Source organism: Nanorana parkeri, unplaced genomic scaffold, assembly GCF_000935625.1.
Source record: "Nanorana parkeri isolate BGI_ZX_2015 unplaced genomic scaffold, ASM93562v1 scaffold915, whole genome shotgun sequence".
Taxonomy (NCBI): domain Eukaryota; kingdom Metazoa; phylum Chordata; class Amphibia; order Anura; family Dicroglossidae; genus Nanorana; species Nanorana parkeri.
Genome location: NW_017307183.1, coordinates 682857 through 705296, shown reverse-complemented (window position 1 = coordinate 705296; position 22440 = coordinate 682857). Strand labels below are relative to the sequence as shown.

Sequence of the window (22440 nt, the reverse complement as noted above, 5' to 3'; positions counted from 1 at the left end):
AAAGTCTTGCACCTGACCTGTGGTCAGGTGCAATGCTTTAGCCAATCAGGGCTCTCGCAATGCACGCCGAACGCCCTGATACTTCTTGTTTTCGCCGAACACAAGAACTAGCAATGTTCTAGTTGAACAGTTCTTTGACTCAAACATTGAGCCCATCTCTAGTTGTTAAGTTGAATTGTGGTACGGCTTTCTACTCTGTTGAATCCTTTTGCCTCTGGTTTTTCTATTTCACTTACTGTTTTATAACAACTGCAAAATCTGGGAGCTCCCATAACTTGTTGTCCTAGTGTCGGCGGTCACAAGATAGAGAGGTTGAATCTTTGCAGCAGGTACAAATACAATAAGTAAAACCTGTCATAGGGTCTAACCCAGTGGTTCTCAACCTTTCTAGGGCCGGGACCCCTTGGTAACATTTGCCAAGTTGTGGTGACCCCCAATGGTAAACCCACAGTTTGAGAGCCACTGCTTAAAGGACACAACAAATCCAATATTTCAGCGTAACCGTAAGTGTAGTTGGTTGCAGGATAAACTGTACATGACTTTTTACAGCAATGTAATTTTAATGTTTGGTTCTCACCTGTTTCCAGGTATCTGCTGAAACACTCTGCAAACATTGCTGCTGTTAACAGTGACGGTGATGTTCCCCTAGACCTAGCTGAAGATGACTGCATGGAGACTCTGCTCCGTGCAGAAATTGAAAAGCGAGGTAAGATTCCTGGTAGTCCTACTAGTCCCACATAAAGCAACAATAAATACATAACAGATACTTGACTCATTTATTCCAAAGCAGATTTCTAAGATAAAAGAACTTGTTTATTATAGTTTTTCTTGTTGGTACTGTAGTGTGGCATGTATTTTTTGATTTTTTTTTTTTCGTCCCAAGGACACACGTTTTTAGTTAATGTTTGGATTTAGGTAGGTGAATTTTGAGTTATTCTTGCATGCTTGAAATACATTTCTCACTTTGGTAAAATTATAAAAGTAAAGGGGGGACCTGCAAGACTGTACTGAAAGTGTAGTTTCGCTAAAATAACACTATATTGTGTGTGTGTGTGTGTGTGTGTGTACCTCCGGTCCCCTCTCCGGTGTCGGAATGCGGTCTTGGAGACCCCTGATGTCTCCATAAAGAGGACCTGTCGCATTTCTTTGCTATCACACATAGGGGGTTTCTTAGCCCCCCTATGTGATTGACAATAAAGTTAAGTGAGAAAAAAAAATAAAAAGTTGCAAAAAAATATATTTTAAAGTCACGCATGAAAGAATAAAAAAACATTTTTTTTTTAAAGTCCCCACCCATACATACACGCATGCGCATACGCGCGAAAACTACGATTGCAGCCATTACGCCTCACATGTTACATATCGCCGCAAACGTCGCAGTGAGCATTTAATTCTAGGGCCATCAATCACCGATAACCCTAAACTGATGAGCGGTAAATGCTTTTAAACCGTCGCCTATGGTCAAGTTTGGGTATGGTTGTTTTCTCTCCCGTTCATTGAAGGACACAGGGCAACAGATTGTAGATCCTGAATGGTAGGGTATATCTCCACCTGCAGGAGTAGGACGCTAGGCACATAACAAAAAGACAAGACAGCCTAGGGGCGGCCCCTGCTGGTGGCCCAACCCCCCACTTGCTGACAAGTCTCCAGTTTTTTGCCTAGCGTCAGTAGTAAGGAGCTAAAAATTTGTCTCTGGAAATTTTTTTCTTTTCCTCTCATTTTTTTCCCGCTGTTTCTTCTAGCAAGTGTCACCGGGGCGACATGCTGGATGACGGTAGATCCTTGTAGTCTTCCCTGCGTGACCGACGTGCGCATGCAGACAGCCACAGTGGATTTGCTGCGACCTGTGGTTCCTCTCACCGCCTATGGGTTCGTCCCCAGGGGTGCATATGACGGGGGGTCCTGGCCTACCTGTCACAGCGCTCCTCACAGGCTGACGGCGTCATGGCTACGGTCGGGGGCGTTCGACTGGCCGCTTCCCTACTCGTCATGGAGGTGACTCTGGAGAAGATCGAAGCTCTGCTGGATGGGTAAGCTTCGCTGGAGCTGCGCTGGTCAGTCCCGGCTGCCTGCTTCTCCTCCCCCCCTGCCTCGTGGACTCAGGCCGGGCTGTGCTGGGGCTTCTGTGCGGACTGTTCTTGGGGAGGTGTGGATCCCAGGGGCTGGTCGGGGCTTCCCGGGAGCTAGGTTGCAGGTGTGTATACTTTGGCTGCGGGGCCGCGGACAGATCAGCGGTTCATGCAAGACAGGTACTCACAAGCAACCGATGTTAAAAAGCCTGGCAGGTGTGTATGCTTTGGCTGCGGGGCCGCGGCCCGATGGGCGGCCGCTAATCGAGGCCCTGGTCTCGTTGCGGCCTCCGGCAGGCGCCTCAGTCGCCTTCTTGGATAAGGGCAGGTGGCCTCTTCTTGTGAGAGTATGGATCCCAGGGGCTTGTCGGGACTCCCCGGGATCTGGGTGGCCGCTGTGACTCCCTCGGCCGCCATCTTGAATAAGGGCAAGTGCCCTCTTCTTGTGGGAGTATGAATCCCAGGGGCTGGTCGACCTTCGGCCGCGGCTTGTTCGGCGGTTGCGGCCGCTAATAATAAAGGCCCGGGTCTCATTGCGGCCTCCAGCCGGCGCCGCAGCCGCTATCTTGGATAAGGGCAAGTGCCCTTTTTGTGTGCTCCCTTCCACCCTGGTCCCCTCGCAGCTCAGCTCATTCCTCCCTTCGGCCTCGAGACACTGCTGACTACAGAAGCAGGGGGCAGCTCTCCTCACACGTGTGGAGTCGGACGCTGCTGGGGGCTGGGTGCATTACCGCTGGGGGTCGTGAGTGCTGGGGTGTTACTATCCCTCCCTGTTGCGGTCTCCTAGCTGTGCGACTAGTGTGCTGGGTCGGCGGATTATGGGAACATGGGCCTTCTGCGTTACAATGCGAGGGCTGTGGGCTGCGTTCGGCGGATTCCCCGGGTCCCCTGTGTGCGGCCTGTGCACCTGCGCTTTCTTGCCGGTCGCCCGTGCATGCCTCTCTGGGTGGGGTTGGTACCACAGGTACTGTGCTGTCCCTGGAGGTCTTCTCCACTTTGTATAGTTTTGTGACGCGCATCGAACGCGCCTTGACGCAGAGGCCTGCTAAGAAGCGTGCTTTGCCGCTGCCATCCCCTGCCCTCTCGGGGGAGTCCGAGGAGGAAGGGGAGCTTCCCGCGGCGTCGCCTCCTCCTGATCCTGGTGATCCTCACAGCCAGATTCGGGCAGTGGGGATGAGTAGGCGTCTGCGCTCATGGTTCAGGAACGGTAATTGGTTTCCGCTCTAGTACGCGTGGTCGGGGAGACCTTTTAAAATTGACGATACTTCCAGTTCTTCCGCGCTGCCACCGGTGCAGTTTAGGGGCGCATAAGAGTCGGTGTTCCTCCAAGGTGTTTCCTTACATCTCCTCCTTTTTGAGGTCCTCATTTATAAGGAGTGGAAGCGGCCTACTGAGTCTTCTAGGACCCCTAATGTCACCTGTGGACCCCCAAAAAAGCTGATGAAGCAGAGATCTTCTTCGAGCACATAGACGATCGGCGGGCTATGGAGCCACTAATCGCCTATATGTGAAACACCCGGTAACGGGTGTGTGCAATAGTCGGGTCTTTTCGGCCCGTGCGTGCCCGCTAGGGGGCGCGCGCGAGCAGAAAAAATTGCCGTCTGGAGACGGCAACCCGCAAATGCTGCAGTGCCGTCCGTCCGTCTTTTTTACTACGGGCGGACGGCAAGTGGTTAAGGACCACGCCGATTGGGGAGCTGAGGCGTTTTCGCGGGTGCACTTCTGCGTCCGGTCTTGGCTGCTGCTTTAGTCTCTCAGACACTGACTGAGTGGGCAAAAATGCTGCGTTAGGGTCTCGCGGGGGAGAATGTCTCTCCTGCTTTGGATTTAGCGGTACAGTTGGTGCAGGGCCTTAAGGATGTCTGCAACTCGGCCTTGGATGCGGCGCCCCTGGTGTCGAAGTCGGCGGTGACGCTTCGCCGGTTGCTTTGGCTTAAGTGCTGGTAGGCTGATCAGACTTCCAAGAACGCTCTGACGAAATTGCCCTTTACTGGGGACCTTCTGTTGGGGTCAACCTTGGATGAGATCATTAGGGATCACTTTCTCCGCTCAAAAGCGGCCTTTTCGGCCCCCTCCAACAAGGGCAGAAGGTTTAACAAATCCTCCTTCACAATCTTCCAAGCGTCTGTGGCAGCCTAAGTCTGCCAAGCTTGCCGGCAAGCCCCAGTCCGCATGAAGGTCGCGCCCCGGCTCTGGTCCCCAGGGAGGGGTGAGGTCTTCGGCTCTTTGCGGATTTTTGGTTAGCCCACGTCTCCGACCCTTGGGTCCGGGAGCTGGTTTCATCGGGCTACAAGATCCAATTTCAGTCCCGTCCAGGAACAGGTTCTTCCCGTCCAACACGCGACTTTCTCCTCCGCGGTTGGGGGAGGAGCATTTCCAATTTGTGGCACTGCCTTTTGGGCTGGCGTCAACCCTGCGGTTGTTCACCGAGGTGCTTGCCCCGATTCTGGCGCTGTTGCGTTGTCGGGGGGGGGGGGGTTTCGATCGTGGGCTACCTGGACGATCTGCTTCTGCGGGTGGAGTCGCACGCCTCTCCGGTGATGGCTCTGGAGGTCAGGGTGTGGTCCTTGGAGGAGTTTGGTTGGCTCCTGGACCTCTGGAAGCCTTGCCTGATGCCTTATCCACGCCTGGAGTATCTGGGCCTAGGTCTGGACGTGGCCCGGTTTTTCTCCCTCAGAACAAGCTCCTGAAACTTCGTTCCGCAGTCCGGCTGCTGCGGACTCGCCGGTGGTCACCCATTCGCTTTTGCATGTAGGTCTCATGGTGACATACTTCGAGGCGGTGTCCTTAACACTGCACCACACCAGGACCCTGCAGAGGAACATCCTGGTACGGTGGGATAAGTCCCCCCTATCCTTGGACAGGGAAATTCAGGTGTCTCGGGAGGCGTGAGCCTCCCTACGGTGGTGGCGTCAATCTCCGGCCTTGGTGCGGGGGAAGTCTTTCCTTCCTGTGCACTGGATGGTGGTCACCACGGTCGCCAGCCTTTGGGGCTGGGGTGGAGTCCTGGGCGCCTTGACCGTGCAGGGTCGTTGGTCGCCGGAGGAGTCCCGTCTGTCGATGAATGTGTTGGAACTTCGGGCGATTCGCCTTTCCCTCCATTGGTCGACCCGGCTTCAGGATCTGGCGGTTCGGGTCCAGTCGGACAACGCCACCGCGGTGGTGTACTTCAACCACCAGTCAGGAGGTGTTAGGGATTCTCTCCTGGGCGGAGAATCGGGTTCTGGCCCTCTCGGCGGTCTGCATACTGGGGGTGGTCATTTGGCAGGCCGACTACCTCAGTCGGTGGAACCGGGAGAGTGGTCACTGCACCTGGAAGTTTTTCAACAGCTCTGTCTTCGCTGGGTGACGCCGGAGGTGGATCTTCTGGTGTATTGGTTCAACCGGACGGTGGACAGATTCGTGGCCCAGGCTCTGGATCCCTGGGCGGAGGCGGTGGATGCCCTGGTGGCTCCTTGGTGTCTTTACGGTCTGATTTATGCCTTCCCCCCCTCTGTCTTTTTTGCCTCGGCTTCCGCGTCGGATCGCGACCGAGGGCGTCTCCTGGGCGGAGGCGGTGGATGCCCTGGTGGCTCCTTGGTGTCTTTACGGTCTGATTTATGCCTTCCCCCCCTCTCTTTTTTGTGAGTGCGCGCAATTTTTTTAAGTTTGACATGTTTGGTGCCTATTTTACCCGACATGACCTTTTGTCCTTTCTGAATATGAAAATTGTATTATAACATAATGTAAAAAAAATATTCAGTAATTTTTCCTTTAATATAATTAAATATAAAAATCCCAGTGGTGATTAAATACCACCAAAAGAAAGCTCTATCTATCCCCAAAAAATGGTATAAAATTAATTTCAGTACAGCGTTGCATGACGGAATGAATGTCAGTCAAAGTACTGCAACGCTGAATGTGAACACCCGGTCTTCAAGTGGTTGACATTGTATAGAATGAAGCCAAGTAGAATTTTAAGCAAGTATAACTGTTCACGCCTGGGCGTCTTGACACTCAAAGCAAAGTGCAACAAAAACACGAAATCCCATTCATTTCAATGGCCCCTGTTCAAACCTGAGAGTGTTGCTGCGTTTGGCTGCAGAAAATTCAATGGAAACGCCCAAAAATGCGCAACACAAGCATTTTGCACATTTCTGTGTGCATTTTTTTGCGCGTTTTGTCCATTCATTGCAATGTATTTCAATCTGCTCAATAAAATGCACGGAAAATGTGCAGAAAGGGCAAAAACGCACCACATGAGGTGCTAATTAAAACATGCTAATATGCGCAAAAACACTGAAGCCTCGGTGTGATTGGAGCCCAAAAATTTAAGTAGCAAGTTTAAAATATGTTTTAATGTTATGCTATGCGAATGAGAACATGTACCAAATATATAAAGTAGGTGTTATCCCAATTTAGATGCAAAGTGGAAATACAGTCCAGAACCTATGAATCTAACCTGTATCCAAACCTGGGTAAATAAACTTTTGAGTTATATAAGTTACACTTTAAAGTACAAAATTCCTTTTGATTGGACTTTTTTTTTTTTTAATAAAAGCCAACCACTAAAGTAGGTGTTATCCCAATTTAGATGCAAAGTGGAAATACAGTCCAGAACCTATGAATCTAACCTGTATCCAAACCTGGGTAAATAAACTTTTGAGTTATATAAGTTACACTTTAAAGTACAAAATTCCTTTTGATTGGACTTTTTTTTTTTTTAAAAAGCCAACAATTTTGCCCTTTCCCTGCCACCGACATAAGGCACATGGCAGAACAAAACTGTTTCCAAACCGCCAGGTCAGTATGCCTTAAGTCTGTGGCGACCATGAACTTCTATCAGAACTGTTCCCTGGACAGTCCCCGTTAAATTTAATAGCTGTCATCAGCAGCTGACAAGAAAAAAGGAACAAATAGAGAGCAGCCTAGAGGAGAGAGGAGCCGTTGTCATCCTGCCAGGATGACAGCGGCTGTGTGTGTGGCCGAGGTGGAGGATATTACCGATCCTCTGTCTGAAGGACAGACACTGGAATGATCATCTGATCACTCCAGTGTTTGTAAATAACTGGGGACACATAGTACTATGTGTCCTCAGTTATAAATGAGCAGGAAGTGATTTACATCACTTCCTGTTCATACATGAATTTCTGAATGGGTAGAACTCGGTACAGATGTGGAAAATTATAAGGACAATGTACCAAAATACAGCGCTCAAGGGAAAAGGGCGGGGGTGGCGCCCTTCACACCATCTTTGGAGACTACCGGTCCCAACACCGCCACAAGTTCGCCCCTTCCCCTGATAGGAATCTCCCTGTCACAGGGGAATCCCTGACATCACCTGGGAAAGCTTCGGATCAGTTCCCCTAGGGCATACCCGCCTGAAAAAATTATCTTTGATTAGCGATTGAGAAGTACACCGCCTCTGCCTCATCACCTTCAATCAATAGGACCACAAACGATAAGACTCTTCTAACAAAGATTCGCAGTCAGGAATTTCCTGGAGAATCGGCACCATCTATCCTTACTCCTCGTCGATGACCTCGCAACATTCCTTACTTAAGAGTAAGTTTCTACATTTTTTTTTCTTTGATCTCTTTCACACCGTATCCTCACCGTCGCATTTTACATTTGTTTCCTGGGGATCATCTGAACAAATTGGATCGACCTCCGAACATATCACTCGGTCACAGAAACTAAGACTGCTCCTCCCCCCCAACCTTTTTCCCATTCCCTCCTCCCTGTCTCCGTAACACGTCCTCTCACTTAGTTTGTAGCGCTTCCCTCCTTGTTTTCTCTGTTAGAACTCGGTACAGAGGCTTCTACCCATTCAGAAACTGGTTGATAGTAAATATTTTACTTTCAACAGTTTCTGAATGAATGGGAAGCCTTTGTACTGAGTGCTTTCCATTCATTTAGTGCTGAGGCTGTAGAAATGGAAATTGAGGACTCTGCTTCCTCAACTTCCTTTTCCATTTCATAAGGGAAATGTCAGGGGTCTGAGACTCCAGATATTTCACCAACAGAAACAAATATATAAATAAAAAAAAATGTATTAAAAAATAATACAAAATGTGTAAAATTTTTTCAACTAATGACCCTCCCCACACACACACACACACACACACACACACACACACACACACACACACACACCATACACATGCACCTTATTATGGTGTACGCCATGCACATGCGCTGCAGTGCATTGTTGGAACGCATCACAGTGCATTATTTTTTTTTTCTTTAAAAAAAAACTGTAATTTAATTGTGGCATGACAAAGCTTTGACACATTGCCATGCATTGTGATACCTTATGTTGCAATTAAATATACGCCTGTATCATTTTACCACAACACAAACACCAACAACGCGCAATGAGTTGCTTATTTACAGTTTTGTGTTCCTTCATTGTTTTTTTGTTTACCTTTTCGCAAAAAGGCACAATTTAAAATTTGAAAATATTTGTTATTTATTAACTCAATACTGTTTTATCTTTTAGATTTAGTCAGAAAAAAATAGTTTTTTTGTGCACTGATATTGATTTTAGTGTGCTGCATCAATTGAATTGTGTATTTTTATCGGTTTAATATTAATTTGAGAAACATTTGCGCAACTATCGCAGGGTCTGCAAATTTTGTAGCACCATCCTTTTGTTCTACCGGGCCTGTGCTTTCAGAAAATATATGGTTTGTGGGGTCTTTTACAAATGCTGGCAACGCAGCAGTTGCAAATCAAATCAATTGGAAAGATTTAAAAAATGGTGTGGCCAGCTGAGGTGCAAAATGTTCCGAAGGGCTTGGCAGCAAAAGGGTTGGGGTTAAGGACACAACCCCTCCTACCTCACACCTGCCAGTTTTGCTTAGTGTCTTCAGGAGAATAGTTGTAACCATCTCTTCTTTTTAATTATTTTAGTTTTTCTTCTTTGAAGATTTTACTGTCAAGAGCTGCTAGTTGATTCATACTAGATATTCTTAAATCCTGGAAGTCTCTCTAGCTGACAAAACAGAGATTCATGCCGGATAAGTTGAATCCTTGAAGTTTCTTTAGTTGTCATGAAGAAGGTTGTTTCTGGTCTCAGTGCTTGTGTTTCATCCTTGTGTTCCTGTTTTCCTCATGTATGGATTAGGCCAGTATTACCTGCGCATTCCTGTTATGTCAGGAAAAGCATCTTTGAGTTGTGTTTGGGGAAAGGAAAATGTACTTACCTAATGTTTATAAGGCTGGGGGTTTTCCTTTTTTATTTTACTTGGGCTTTGTGCTTTTAGAATCCTGTTTGCTAAACGCCTTTTTATGTTGAGTTTGATTGGTTTTATTAAAATTTTCCCCTGTCTTGTTAAGAGGCCGAGACTTCAATTTTGATGCCGCACTTGTTTCTATCTACTGTGCATGTGCGAGCATGCACAATCTGTTTTTCTGGTTTCCACAGAGCTTTTTAGTGGGTTTCTATCAGCAGTGAAGGTGAATGGAGTGGTTTTAACTCTACATCCTTTTGTTTCTTATTTGTCTTCAATTTCATGTCGCTTATTGGGGAACTATCCTGGTTTTTACTATTACGCAGCCGTTCGATTATTCATCCGTCTGCAGCAGGTGGTTGCAGTACCTGATACTTTTTCTCACACCAGTCGCGCTGTAAGTATTATTGTGTCTAAATCTGTGTGAGGCAGACTTGTCAGAACAGACTGTCATTTGCAGGGCACTGTGTGAAAGCATTTTTTTTCCTACTCTAGTCTTACTACTTATTATTCAAAAACTTGTGAGATTTGTGCTTTACATTGGTGTCACTGATGTTTCTAGTTCTTCCTGTCACAAGTGGCTTGTACATTACAAGTCCTCTGAGGTCTTGCTATGGTGACCTGTGCTTGTTATACTTTGCCTCTTTATTTCTGCTTAGGCTTACTGGGAAAAACTGTTAACATTTGTTTCCCTCCTCCTTCATTTACCATAAAAGTTAACCAGCGGCCAGATATTTGTGACACTTATCTTGGTGCCTGGGGTACACGCTCCTTCCTTTCTTGATTTAAGGAACATAGCACATAGCTGCAGCTCTAATTCATGAGCTGAATCTAACGATTATTTTCAAAATCGATTAGTTAGCCGATTATTAAGTTCGATTAATTGGATAAAAAATAAAATAATAAAATACATTTTAAAAAATGGCTCCATTGATGGGCTACTAGTTTGTATTGAGATTGCAGTCCATCACAGGAGCAAGCTTGGAGCGGTGGAAGAAAAAAAGTGTGCAATATAGTGAAATGAAAAGTGTAAAATTATACAGCAATGAATGCAGAATGGCATGGGCTATAGAGGACTACAAAACCCAGCAATAGTACATTATACAGCACAATGCAGAATACTACCAGCTATAGAGGAATACAACAAATCCCAGCAATAGTACATTATAGCTGGCGGTATTCTGCATTGCGCTTTATAATGTACTATTGCTGGGTTTTGTAGTCCTCTATAGCTGGTGGTATTCGGCATTGCACCAGTGTATAATGTACTATTGGTGGGATTTGTTGTACTCCTCTACAGCTGGTGGTATTCCGCATTGCGCTGTATAATGTATTCCTTGATTTGTAGTCCTCTATACACCGCAATGCAGAATATCACCAGCTATATAGGAATACAACAAATCCCAGCAATACATTATACATAGAGTGTATAATGTATTGCTGGGATTTGTATTCCTATGTATAATATACAGCACAATGTACCATCAGCTATAGACAACTACAAATCCCAGCAATACATTATAGAGCAACATGCGTGGCAAAGTGCAGGCTTACCTGAGCAGTCTTCCAGCAACTTGTTTCAGAGTTCGGGCCTGTCTATCGGCGGCTGTCATCCGCCCACACCTGCTCCTCCTTACTTCTTCGCCCTGCGTCCCTGTGCCGATCGTGGATTTGGGCGGGCGGTGAGCGTGAGGCGGGGAGGAGGTGCGGCATGTGGAGCGTGGAATGCGGGCGGATCTGGCAGCGGCGAGCGCGAGGTGGGGAAGAGGTGTGCTGCGCAGCGTGTGTGGAGCCGTGAACAGGGCCAACCAAAGGGAAGCCGATTAATCAATTAGAGCTGCAGCTAACTATTATTTTCAAAATCGATTAGTTAGCCGATTATTAAGTTCGATTAATCGGTTAATCAGATAAACAATAAAGAAAAAAATTAAAAATGGCTCCAGTGATGGGACTACTAATTTGTATTGAGATTGTAGTCCATCACAGGAGCAAGCTTGGAGCGGTGGAAAAAAATAGTGTGGTGTGCAATATAGTGAAAAGGAAAGTGTAAAATTATACAGCAATGAATGCAGAATTGCACCGGCTATAGAGGACTACAAATCCCAGCAATAGTACATTATACAGCGCAATGCAGAATATCACCAGCTATAGAGGACTACAACAAATCCCAGCAATAGTACATTATAGCTGGTGGTATTCTGCATTGCGCTGTATAATGTACTATTGCTGGGATTTGTAGTCCTCTATACAGTGCAGTGCAGAATATCACCAGCTATATAGGAATACAACAAATCCCAGCAATACATTATACATACAGTGTATAATGTATTGCTGGATGTGTATTCCTATGTATAATATACAGCACAATGTACCATAAGCTATAGAGGAATACAAATCCCAGCAATACATTATAGAGCACCATGTGTGGGAAGTGCAGGCTTACCTGAGCAGTCTTCCAGCAACTTGCTTCTGAGATCGGACCTGTCTATCAGCGGCTGTCATCCCCCCACACCTGCTCCTCCTTACTACATCTCCCCGCGTCCCTGTGCCAATCGTGGATGTGGGCGGGCGGTGAGTGTGAGGCGGGGAGGAGGTGCGGCGTGGATGCGGGCGGGCGGGTCTGGCAGCGGAGAGCGTGAGGTGGGGAAGAGGTGCGGCGCGCAGCGTGTGTGGAGCCGTGAACAGGGCCAACTGATCGGAAGCCGATTAATCGTCGATTAATGTCGATTAGTTGTTGCAGCCCTATAATCGATGATTGAAAAAGTTGACAACTTTTTCAATCATCGATTATGTCGATTTAGTTGTTGGAGCCCTATCATGAATACAATACACCTAATGTATGCTTGTCATAAGTACTATGCCATATCATTGATGCAGTAGCTGGGCTGTGACAGATTCAGTCGGCATCAGAAAGAAACAGTTGCCTTCCTAATGTGAGGCTGTGCGTCCCTCTTGAAAATTAGGGGATTCTGCTGCTGTTCTACTTCTACGATTTCTAGTCTAGATTCATATAAACCTGATTTGTGTATGCAAGATTTTTCATCTTCATCCTATTTTTGATAGGTTTTTATATAAAGAATTGAAAATTCTTGATAAGCAATTTTTGGTTCCTAGACACTTTAAGTCTCTATCTTTTTCAGGATGTTTTTATTAAAAAATTGGAGAATCTTTCTTGAAACCTTTTATTCCTTAACTGGTTCAATATTAAATTGCATATGTCATCTTACAGCCCAGGCCTTAATTTTATCTAGATCTTATTTATTTTATATGTATTTATTATTGGTATTTATATAGCGCAGACAATTTACGCAGCACTTTGCATACTGCACATTCACATCAGTCCCTACTCTCTAGAAGCTTACAATATAAGGTCCCTAGCTCACACGCACACTAGGGACAATTTAGACAGGAGCCAATTAACCTTCCAGCATGTCTTTGGAGTGTAAGCTAGGGACCTTTTTATATTGCATGTCTTTGGAGGAAACCAGCGCAAACACAGGGAAAACATGCAAACTACATGCATGTAGTGTCCCTGACTGGGATTTGAACCGGGGACCCTCAGTGCTGCAAGGCAGAAGTGATGACAACTGCACCACTTGTTGAAGTGAATTTATATCTTCTTGAGATTTTACTGCCCTACACAGTTTAATATCATCCTCAAAAACCAAGACCAAACCCTGGGGCACCCCACTCGCAACTTTTGCGAGTTGATTAGAAAACAAATCATTTATTACCACCCTCCGTTCTTCCAGCAAGTTTTCCACCCATGTACATACAGTTGCATTCAAACCAAGAGACCTTTCCTTTTTGTACTAGTACTAAACGTTTGTGCGGTACTGTATCGAATGCTTTAGGAAATTCAAGATACACTACATCTACCAGTATTCCTCTGTCTAAATTAATACTGATCCTTTCATTGAATGTTATTAGATTGGTCTGACAAGAACGGTCCTTCATGAAGCCATGTTGGTTGCTACTTATGATACCTTGTTCTTAGGCAAATTCCTGCATATAACCCCTTATTATTCCTTCAAATATTTTACATACATACTATCGATGTTAAACTGACAGGCCTATAGTTACAAGGTGTACTTTGTTTGCCCTTTTTTGTAAATTGGTGCCACATTCGCTTTCCACCAATCAGCCGGTACTATACCTGACGTCAGTGTCCATAAAGATTAGGCACAGTTGTTTGGCTATGACCTGGCTAAGATTATTGAGTACCTGTGGCTGTAACCTATCCGGTCCTGGAGATTTGTTTACATTTAATCTTTCCAGGCCCTTTTTTTTTTTGTTTTGTTTTACTCTGATCTTCGACAGCAACTGAGATACTTTTAAATTCTTAATTATTTGAACTGATGCCTAGTTTATTTATCCATTTGATTCCTCTGTACAGACAAAAGCAAAGAATGTGCTTAAAGGAAAACTACGAGGTGAGTGAAAATCACTCATGCTCATAGTTCGAGCCGACGTGTGACAATGAAACTGTCACACGTCGGCTCAAAGATCGGGAAGTGAGCGAAAGCATACGGTCGCTCGCTCACTTCTCGATCATCTCCCTGCAGAGAGCCGTGACTGTTAGTCACAGCTCCCTGCAGGGATTCCCCCCCTCCTCACTCCGATCCTCCAGCGCTGACTAGAGGAACGTATGGGGGAGGGGGCGGGCACAGCTGGCTCTGCCTCTAGATAGGCAGAGCCAGCTGTCACTCACGCAGCTGGGTGGATCTCAACAGCATTGTCAGGATCTGTCCTGGCTGTGGCGGTATACTGAGCTTTGGGTCACGGGAGGATGCTAGAATATGCCCTCCCGTGACCCTTAAAAGAGAACTATGGGGTAAGTGGTTTTTCCCCATAGTTCTCTTAACACACTTGTCACTGGTGGCCGGCTTCCCCTTTTTCATCTTTTTATGGGGCATACATGTTCTGTCTTTAGCATTTTACTACTTATTTATTTAATATGGGTTTTGTTTGCTATGTGTTCTTCATACTCCATTTTTGCTGCCCTGATTGCTCTTTTGCATCTTTTCTTGCATTACTTGTACTATTTGAATGCTGATGGTAACTCCCCCTGTCTTATATTTTTTGAAGGCCCTTTCCTTTTTTATATATTGCTTTGCTCTGCTAGTTAACCCCCCCCTGGTTTAACATTTGCATTTTGAATTGTTGGTTAATGGAATGCACTGGTTAATGTTTAAAATCTTCTTGAAACATTCCCACTCGTCCTCCAGTGTTTATATTTTGGAAAATGAGTTCCCAATATGTGCCACCAAGAAGTTGTTATTTCAGCTTATTAAAGTTAGCCTTTTTAAAATTGTTCTTGTCATACCAACCTGACTGTTTCCAGCAGTTTACTGTGGACGTTCTAGTTCTGTGGTCACTCTTCCCAAGGTTATCCCCAATTTCTACGTCTCGAATCAACTCTGTTTGTAATCAATAAATAATTTTTTATAGTTGGGGTTTCCACCATTTGACCCTTAAAATTATCTTGAAATATGTTCAAGTAGTGACAGACCTTACTTGAGTTTGAGGTTTCATTTGCCCAATCAATGTCATGAAAGATTACGCTCTCCATAATTATGACATTGCCTTGCCTCCCTGCTATCTTTATCTGTGACCGTAATGGAGTTAGGGCTGCAACCAACTAATTGATTGATCGATAATTAATTATGAGAATAGTTGTCAACTATTCTCAATATCGATTTAGTTGGTTGGATCCCCTAGGTCTCTCCTCCATGCTGGAAGGAAGGCACAGCAAGCAGTGAACGGGTGCAAAAGCCAGCTTGCTATTGGCTATTGCAATGTGAAACCTGCCTGCTGTATTTACATTTCCCATAACGTCTTCCAGGACAGCATCACGAGATGGAATCTCCTCCCCCACACACAGGAAACACGTCACTTAATTTGCTTAAAAGACCCTCCTCTCCTCCACTCCCTCAGTCTTTTGTGTTTCCTCAGTCAAGCTGGGGAGCGCGTCACAGAATGCTGAGAGGGGCTTCCATGTGGTGATGCTGCCTGGGAAGTCTTCTTCTTTTGTTTATGGCCTGCCTGTGTAAGGCAGAGGGTGTAGGTTTGCCTACCTTGTGTGAGCCCCAGGGATTCTCCTAGCGTTGAGGGGTCTGTCCGGTTCTCAGTGCCTCGGGAGCGTGTTCCACGGCCAGACAGGGTGGCTGCGTACGTCACTTCCGGCGCGGGTGACGTCATTTCCGGGCGCCGGGCTTGTGCGTTCCAAGCCTCGTTTTCGGCGCAGGAGGAAGGGGAGGGCTCGGCTGGTGCGTAATACAGCGTGGATCTCAGTAGTGACTGAGAAGAAACGCTGGCAGGCTTCTTTTCAACAGGCTCTGCGGACATGGATCCTGGGTTACCCCTGCAGCTTGCAGTGACTGCGGATACTGGTCTTCCAAGCACCAGCACGGCTCAGGTATGGAAGATGTGTACTATCTTACCTTCCTGTTACCTCTGATGTTTCTTTTCCTCCACCTGGGGTCCCTTGGTTTTGGATGCTTTGGTGTTGAGGGGCACTGTTGTGATGTGGTGGTATTGCCTGTATGTGCCTTGTCTTTATCCAGCTTGCCTTCGGTTCTCGTGATGACTGAGGGAGTGGAGGAGAGGAGGGTCTTTTAAGCAAATTAAGTGACCTGTGTGTGGGGGAGGAGATTCCATCTCGTGATGCTGTCCTGGAAGACTAATGGAAATAGACTTACCGTTAAGTCCTAACTCTGAATTTCGCTGCCGTCTGTGGAATCTTGCCACTGGCAGCAGTCATTCCCTGGCTGAAGCTATTTATAAAAGGTGGGGAAAAAAGTCATTTTCGATTTCAGCCTGACAAATTCTGCTACGGGAGGTGCGTTGCAGTGTTATTAATTTCAATGGCACCCCAAACGCGCCTCCCACCCACATTGTGATTGCCTGCACTGGAACGCATGGTACCAGAATGCTGTGCGTTCCAGTGCAGTGCGATTGCAAAAGATTGTGCATGCAGTTTTATTCTGAAGTAAACTTTGTGTGTAACACTGCAATTGTGTAATTTTTTTATACAATGAATTGACCAAAATAATCGATTTATGAAAATAATAAGTTGCAGCCCTAATTGGAGTCTTCTTCTCCTCCCTTATGTTTGGGGGCCTGTAGCATATTCTCACCAGTAATTTTATTTTATTTTCATCTTTAACCATAAAGATTCAGCAGTATCCCCAATCTCATAGGCTATATCGTCACTCACATTCACTTCCTCTTCTTCCTTCCCTATCTTGTCGAAATAATGAATACTCCCTAATACTCAGCATCCCAGTCATGTGAGTTATCCAGCCAGGTTTCCGATATCCCCACAAAATCATACTCCTCCTTGGGTAGTAAAAGTTCCAGTTTTGTTTGCTGGACTTTTAGCATTTGTTAAAGGAGAACTATGGGGTTAGGGCTTTTCCCCATTGTTCTCCTTAGGGTAACGGGAGGACACAAACTAGCGTCCTCCAGTCACCCTAAGCTCAGTATACCAAGAGCTACAGCTCGCGGTATATTGAGACGCCGCAGTATACCGCGAGCTACAGCTAGCGGTATACTGAGATGCCCAGCTGCGTGAGTGACAGCTGGCTCTGCCTATCTAGAGGCAGAGCCAGCTGTGCCCGCCCCCTCCCCCGTCCGTTCCGCCAGTCAGCGCTGGAGGATCGGTGCGGGGTATTGGTAAGTTCTTGGTTATCCTCTCGTGATGCTGTCCTGGAAGACGTTATGGGAAATTCAGAGTTAGGACTTACCGGTAACTCTATTTCCATTAGTCTTCCAGGACAGCAACTGCCCGCCCATTGATGCTTGTAGTATTAATGTGATGTGGTGGTATTGCCTGTATGTGCCTTGTCTTTATCCAGCTTGCCTTCGGTTCTCGTGATGACTGAGGGAGTGGAGGAGAGGAGGGTCTTTTAAGCAAATTAAGTGACCTGTGTGTGGGGGAGGAGATTCCATCTCGTGATGCTGTCCTGGAAGACTAATGGAAATAGACTTACCGTTAAGTCCTAACTCTGAATTTCGCTGCCGTCTGTGGAATCTTGCCACTGGCAGCAGTCATTCCCTGGCTGAAGCTATTTATAAAAGGTGGGGAAAAAAGTCATTTTCGATTTCAGCCTGACAAATTCTGCTACGGGAGGTGCGTTGCAGTGTTATTAATTTCAATGGCACCCCAAACGCGCCTCCCACCCACATTGTGATTGCCTGCACTGGAACGCATGGTACCAGAATGCTGTGCGTTCCAGTGCAGTGCGATTGCAAAAGATTGTGCATGCAGTTTTATTCTGAAGTAAACTTTGTGTGTAACACTGCAATTGTGTAATTTTTTTATACAATGAATTGACCAAAATAATCGATTTATGAAAATAATAAGTTGCAGCCCTAATTGGAGTCTTCTTCTCCTCCCTTATGTTTGGGGGCCTGTAGCATATTCTCACCAGTAATTTTATTTTATTTTCATCTTTAACCATAAAGATTCAGCAGTATCCCCAATCTCATAGGCTATATCGTCACTCACATTCACTTCCTCTTCTTCCTTCCCTATCTTGTCGAAATAATGAATACTCCCTAATACTCAGCATCCCAGTCATGTGAGTTATCCAGCCAGGTTTCCGATATCCCCACAAAATCATACTCCTCCTTGGGTAGTAAAAGTTCCAGTTTTGTTTGCTGGACTTTTAGCATTTGTTAAAGGAGAACTATGGGGTTAGGGCTTTTCCCCATTGTTCTCCTTAGGGTAACGGGAGGACACAAACTAGCGTCCTCCAGTCACCCTAAGCTCAGTATACCAAGAGCTACAGCTCGCGGTATATTGAGACGCCGCAGTATACCGCGAGCTACAGCTAGCGGTATACTGAGATGCCCAGCTGCGTGAGTGACAGCTGGCTCTGCCTATCTAGAGGCAGAGCCAGCTGTGCCCGCCCCCTCCCCCGTCCGTTCCGCCAGTCAGCGCTGGAGGATCGGTGCGGGGAATCCAGCCCCTCCCCTATGACGGCAGAGAGCCGTGACAGGATCGAGAAGTGAGTAAACGCCGGTATGTGTTCGCTCACTTCCCGATCTACTGAGCCGACCTGTGACAGTCTCATTGTCACAGGTCGGCTAGAACTATGAGGTGAGTGAAAAGCACTCACCTCATAGTTCTCCTTTTAACATGCATTTCAAGCTGTTGGTAGTGCATAGAATTTTCTCTTTGCTCACAATCTGGCTGCTATTTGTTACATCAAAACTTGCTGCATTGGTTGTCGCCTTTCTTAGACTAGGAGGTGTTTTGGTTTCCATAGACCTTAAGGATATGTATCTACATGTGCCTGTATTTCCAATTCATCAGTATTTCCTTTTGTTTTTGGTAGGCTACCTTCATTATCAATTTTTGGCTCTTCTCTTCACAATGACTTCTGCTCCGAGGTTTTTTGTTTTTGTTTTACAAAAGTTCTTGCTCTGGTTCTGGGATTTTTTTAATCGCAAAGGCATTCCAATTTTAAGATACTTAGGTGACCTTTACTCTGAGAAAAGTCTCTTCCTACTTATGAACTCAATATCTAAACATATATTCATCCCTAGTTCTGTCATATCTCTTGGAGTATTTGGGTCTTCTGTTGGATAACCTTCATGCAAAAGTATTCCTTCCTCAGAACAAAATATTAACGTTGTGGGTCAAGTTCGGTTGTTTCGATCCTTTCTCCGTTCATTTCTGAGAACCTGCATGAGAATACTAGGATTGATGGTGTCAACCTTCAAAGTGGTACCATTTGTGCAGTTCAATTCCAGGACTTTACGGAAGAACATTCTTAGTGTGGGACAAGTCTCATGTATAAGTGCCGTGCTATAAATCTAATATTTCTGAAAACTTTACAATAAACAAGTGCAATAAGTGGAATATAAGTGTAAACCCATAGGTCAGATACAGTCAGACAATGCTACGACGATAGAATATATCAATCACCAGAAAGGCACCAGGAGTGTGTTGTCTGCAACGGATGTACATTTAATCTTGGATTGGGAGGAACTTTCCAGCAATTTCAGTGGTGCACATTCCAGGAGTAGTAGTAGAAAATTAATTCACTCAGGTAATTTTTTTTTCCGCTTGCCTATAATTTCTGAGGACAAATAGGACTTACAAGTGGTGTATTCTAGCTTCTGTTCTCTAATCTGTTAGACAATGTGACTCAGTGCATGCCCAACTTTTGACTCTGAAGTTGCTAGCTCAGTGATGACCAATTCTAGAGGAGAATGGCCACTGGATGTAAATAGGAGGATAGCACATTTGTATGCTTTATTTAAATGTCCTCCTTGATTTAAAATGTGGTTTAAGTTGTTTCCAATGTAATTTTCATGCAGTTATTGCTATAAATGTTTGATGTGCTGAGAAATGTAATTCTGTTGCAGGAATAGACACAGTGTTAGCCAAGAGGGAAGAGGAAGAAGTGATGCTCCAGGATGCCCGCCAGTGGTTAAACGGAGGCAAGATAGAAGATATTCGGCATCCGAAGACTGGAGCTAGTGCTCTTCATGTGGCAGCAGCCAAAGGCTATATAGAAGTTATGAGGTATTCTTGCATAATGTGAAAATGTTTGATACTTGATATATGTGGAGCTTTCCAGTGGACTTATTCTATTCACACTTTCTGACCAGGCTTTTGCTTCAGGCCAATTTTGACCCCAATGTACGAGATAAAGATGGCTGGACTCCTCTTCATGCTGCTGCTCACTGGGGAGTGGAAGAGGCGTGTCGACTCCTTGTGGAACACTTCTGTGACATGAATGCACTCAATAATGTGGTAAGGAAGCAGAGCAATAACTTTAGATATTCAGCGGTCCACAGGGAGATTTGGACACTGACTAACCAAGACCAGCTGTATAACCCCTTCCACAGCATGCCTGCTTCAGTTTTTTTGCTAGTGTCCTAGGACAATGGCGTTGTCTTTTACATTTTTATTCCTGCTACGGTCACGTTCACACCCAATGCGTTGTGGCTGTAGCACGTCTGCTGGTGTGAATGGGCCCTTAGGCTGGGTTCACACCTAGGCGTTTTTCCGCGCTTTCGTACTCGCGGAAAAACGCTCAAACAGGGAAATGCCATTATTTTCAATGTGCATGGTTCCCATCTGGGCGGTTTTCCGCGAGTACGAACATGCGGGAAACCGCCCTACGCCCAAAGAAGTACATGTACTTCTTTTGGGGCGTTTTGGTCGGGCGGCTCCATTGGGATACAGCCCAGTATCCCTCGGAAACGTTTTTTGCGCGGTTTTTTTACCACACATCGTGGTTAAAAAAACGCGCAAAAAATGTGCATATTCAATCCGCCTAGGTGTGAACCCAGCCTTAGAGAAGCTTTTTTTTAATGTATTTTTTTAAAATCTGACAGTTTTTTGTAAACAGTCAATAACATAGATCAACAGACAAACAAACATCACCAAGTATCGACCAAGCACATCCCATCATGAGGACAAGAGTATTCCCTAGAACACAGCAATACAGTTATAAAACCAACATTTCAGGTATAGAAAATAGACCGGACACCTGCACAGGTAAGGGATGCATTGACAATGGGAGACATAGTATATACTCATGGAGATTACCAGAGGGAAACAACCAAGAAACATTGACTCCAGGGATCTAAAGTGTAAACAAGAGGACCAAATCGGGGAGAATTTACGATCAAGCCCTCTCCTTTGGTACGTTACCCTTTCAAAGGCAAAGATCCCATCTAGCTCAATTATCCACTCTGAAACAGAAGGTGGGGAGTGATATCCATTTGTGTGCAACAAGTCTCCTGGCAGTAAATAAGGCTCTATGGATAGCTGATCTCAAATGGGTAGACAAAATGGGAGGATCTATTCCCCCTAAGAGGCAGGTACGCGGAGACAAGGCAAGGGAGACGTCAAAGACAGAATTAATCGGTGTAATTATTTGGCTCCAATACCTAACCAATTTAGGGCAACGCCATATTAGATGTATCGGTGAACCCTGGTGGAATCCACATTTCGGGCAAGACGGGTCATCCCAGACACCAATTTTAACCAGATCTATGTAAAATGAAAAGCTGGGTGAGGCGCGGATAGTGAGGTCAAGAGTACATTATGGAGGATGTCCTCCCAGATCTCATCAGGAATAGGTCCGATATCCTGAATCCACCTATCTCTCTCTAGTCATTGTATGTGAGAAGGAATTAACAGAGTATAGAAACAAAATAATTCCCTTCTTGTGTGTTGACTGAACCAGTGAGTCCAAAACCTGAGTGGGACAGATAGGTGGGGAGCTACCCCAAATTGAGACGAGAGGGCATGCTGCACTTGAAAGTACTGGAAAAAGTGTGTGTTATGGATGTGATAATGAGACACTAAATGGGAGAAGCGTAAAGAACAGTCACTGTATAGCTGGTCCACTTTACGTATCCCGGCTCTACTCCATGCCGCAAAGTGCTGTAATTTAACCAATTGCTGCCTGGGGCATTTTCTCACTATTTGTGCACACATGATAAAATATACATTTTTGGCTAGCAAACAGCTCCAAACCCCCAAACAATTATATATGTTCTGAAAGCAGAGGCCCTGTAGAATAAGAAAATGCTAGTTGCAATTTTTTATGTTGCGCGGTTTTTGCGCAAATGTTTATCAAACCAGTATTTTTAGGAAAAAATTAACTCCCAATTTTTAAAATTTAGCGCACATAAACATTAATATAATACCCAATTTTTTGGTAAAATATGAAAGACGGGATCACGTCAGGTAAATGGATACCAAACATGTCAAGCGTTAAAATTGCGTTCGCCCGTGAAGTGGCATAAAAAGTCAATACCCAAAATTTCCCATAGGGAACACTTTAAATGCTTTTACCGCTCATCAGTTTAGTGCTAACAGTGATTGATGGGCTCTATAGCCAGCCGATCGTGTGTGCCCCCCCTCGTCTGCTGCCGCCACCGCCCTCCTCCTAACCCCTCACCATCAATCCCGGGATCCGCTAGCCCATCTGCGGCCCGGGACCGGCTCGGGAGGGCGCCAGCTCTTTGCTGATCTCCCTCCGTGCTGTGAATGCAGAAGTGATGTGTATTACATCACTTCCGCATTCATCTGTCAGTCATCTGGCTGCTATAACCAGAGAAAAGAAGCTGATAAAGCAGACCTCTGCTTCATCAGCTTCTTTTGGGGTCCACAGGTGACATTA

General features: G+C 45.6%; 1 protein-coding gene across 1 annotated transcript in view; it reads left to right on the top strand.

Moving 5' to 3' along the window:
* LOC108794937 (protein phosphatase 1 regulatory subunit 12C-like) overlaps positions 1–22440 on the top strand; it is a 76834-nt gene that overhangs the window by 4752 nt on the left and 49642 nt on the right. Inside the window, exons 3-5 of the mRNA XM_018566088.1 lie at positions 588–706; positions 19664–19823; positions 19910–20054. Coding sequence (XP_018421590.1) covers positions 588–706; positions 19664–19823; positions 19910–20054 — 424 coding nt within the window. The remainder of the gene's footprint in view (positions 1–587; positions 707–19663; positions 19824–19909; positions 20055–22440) is intronic.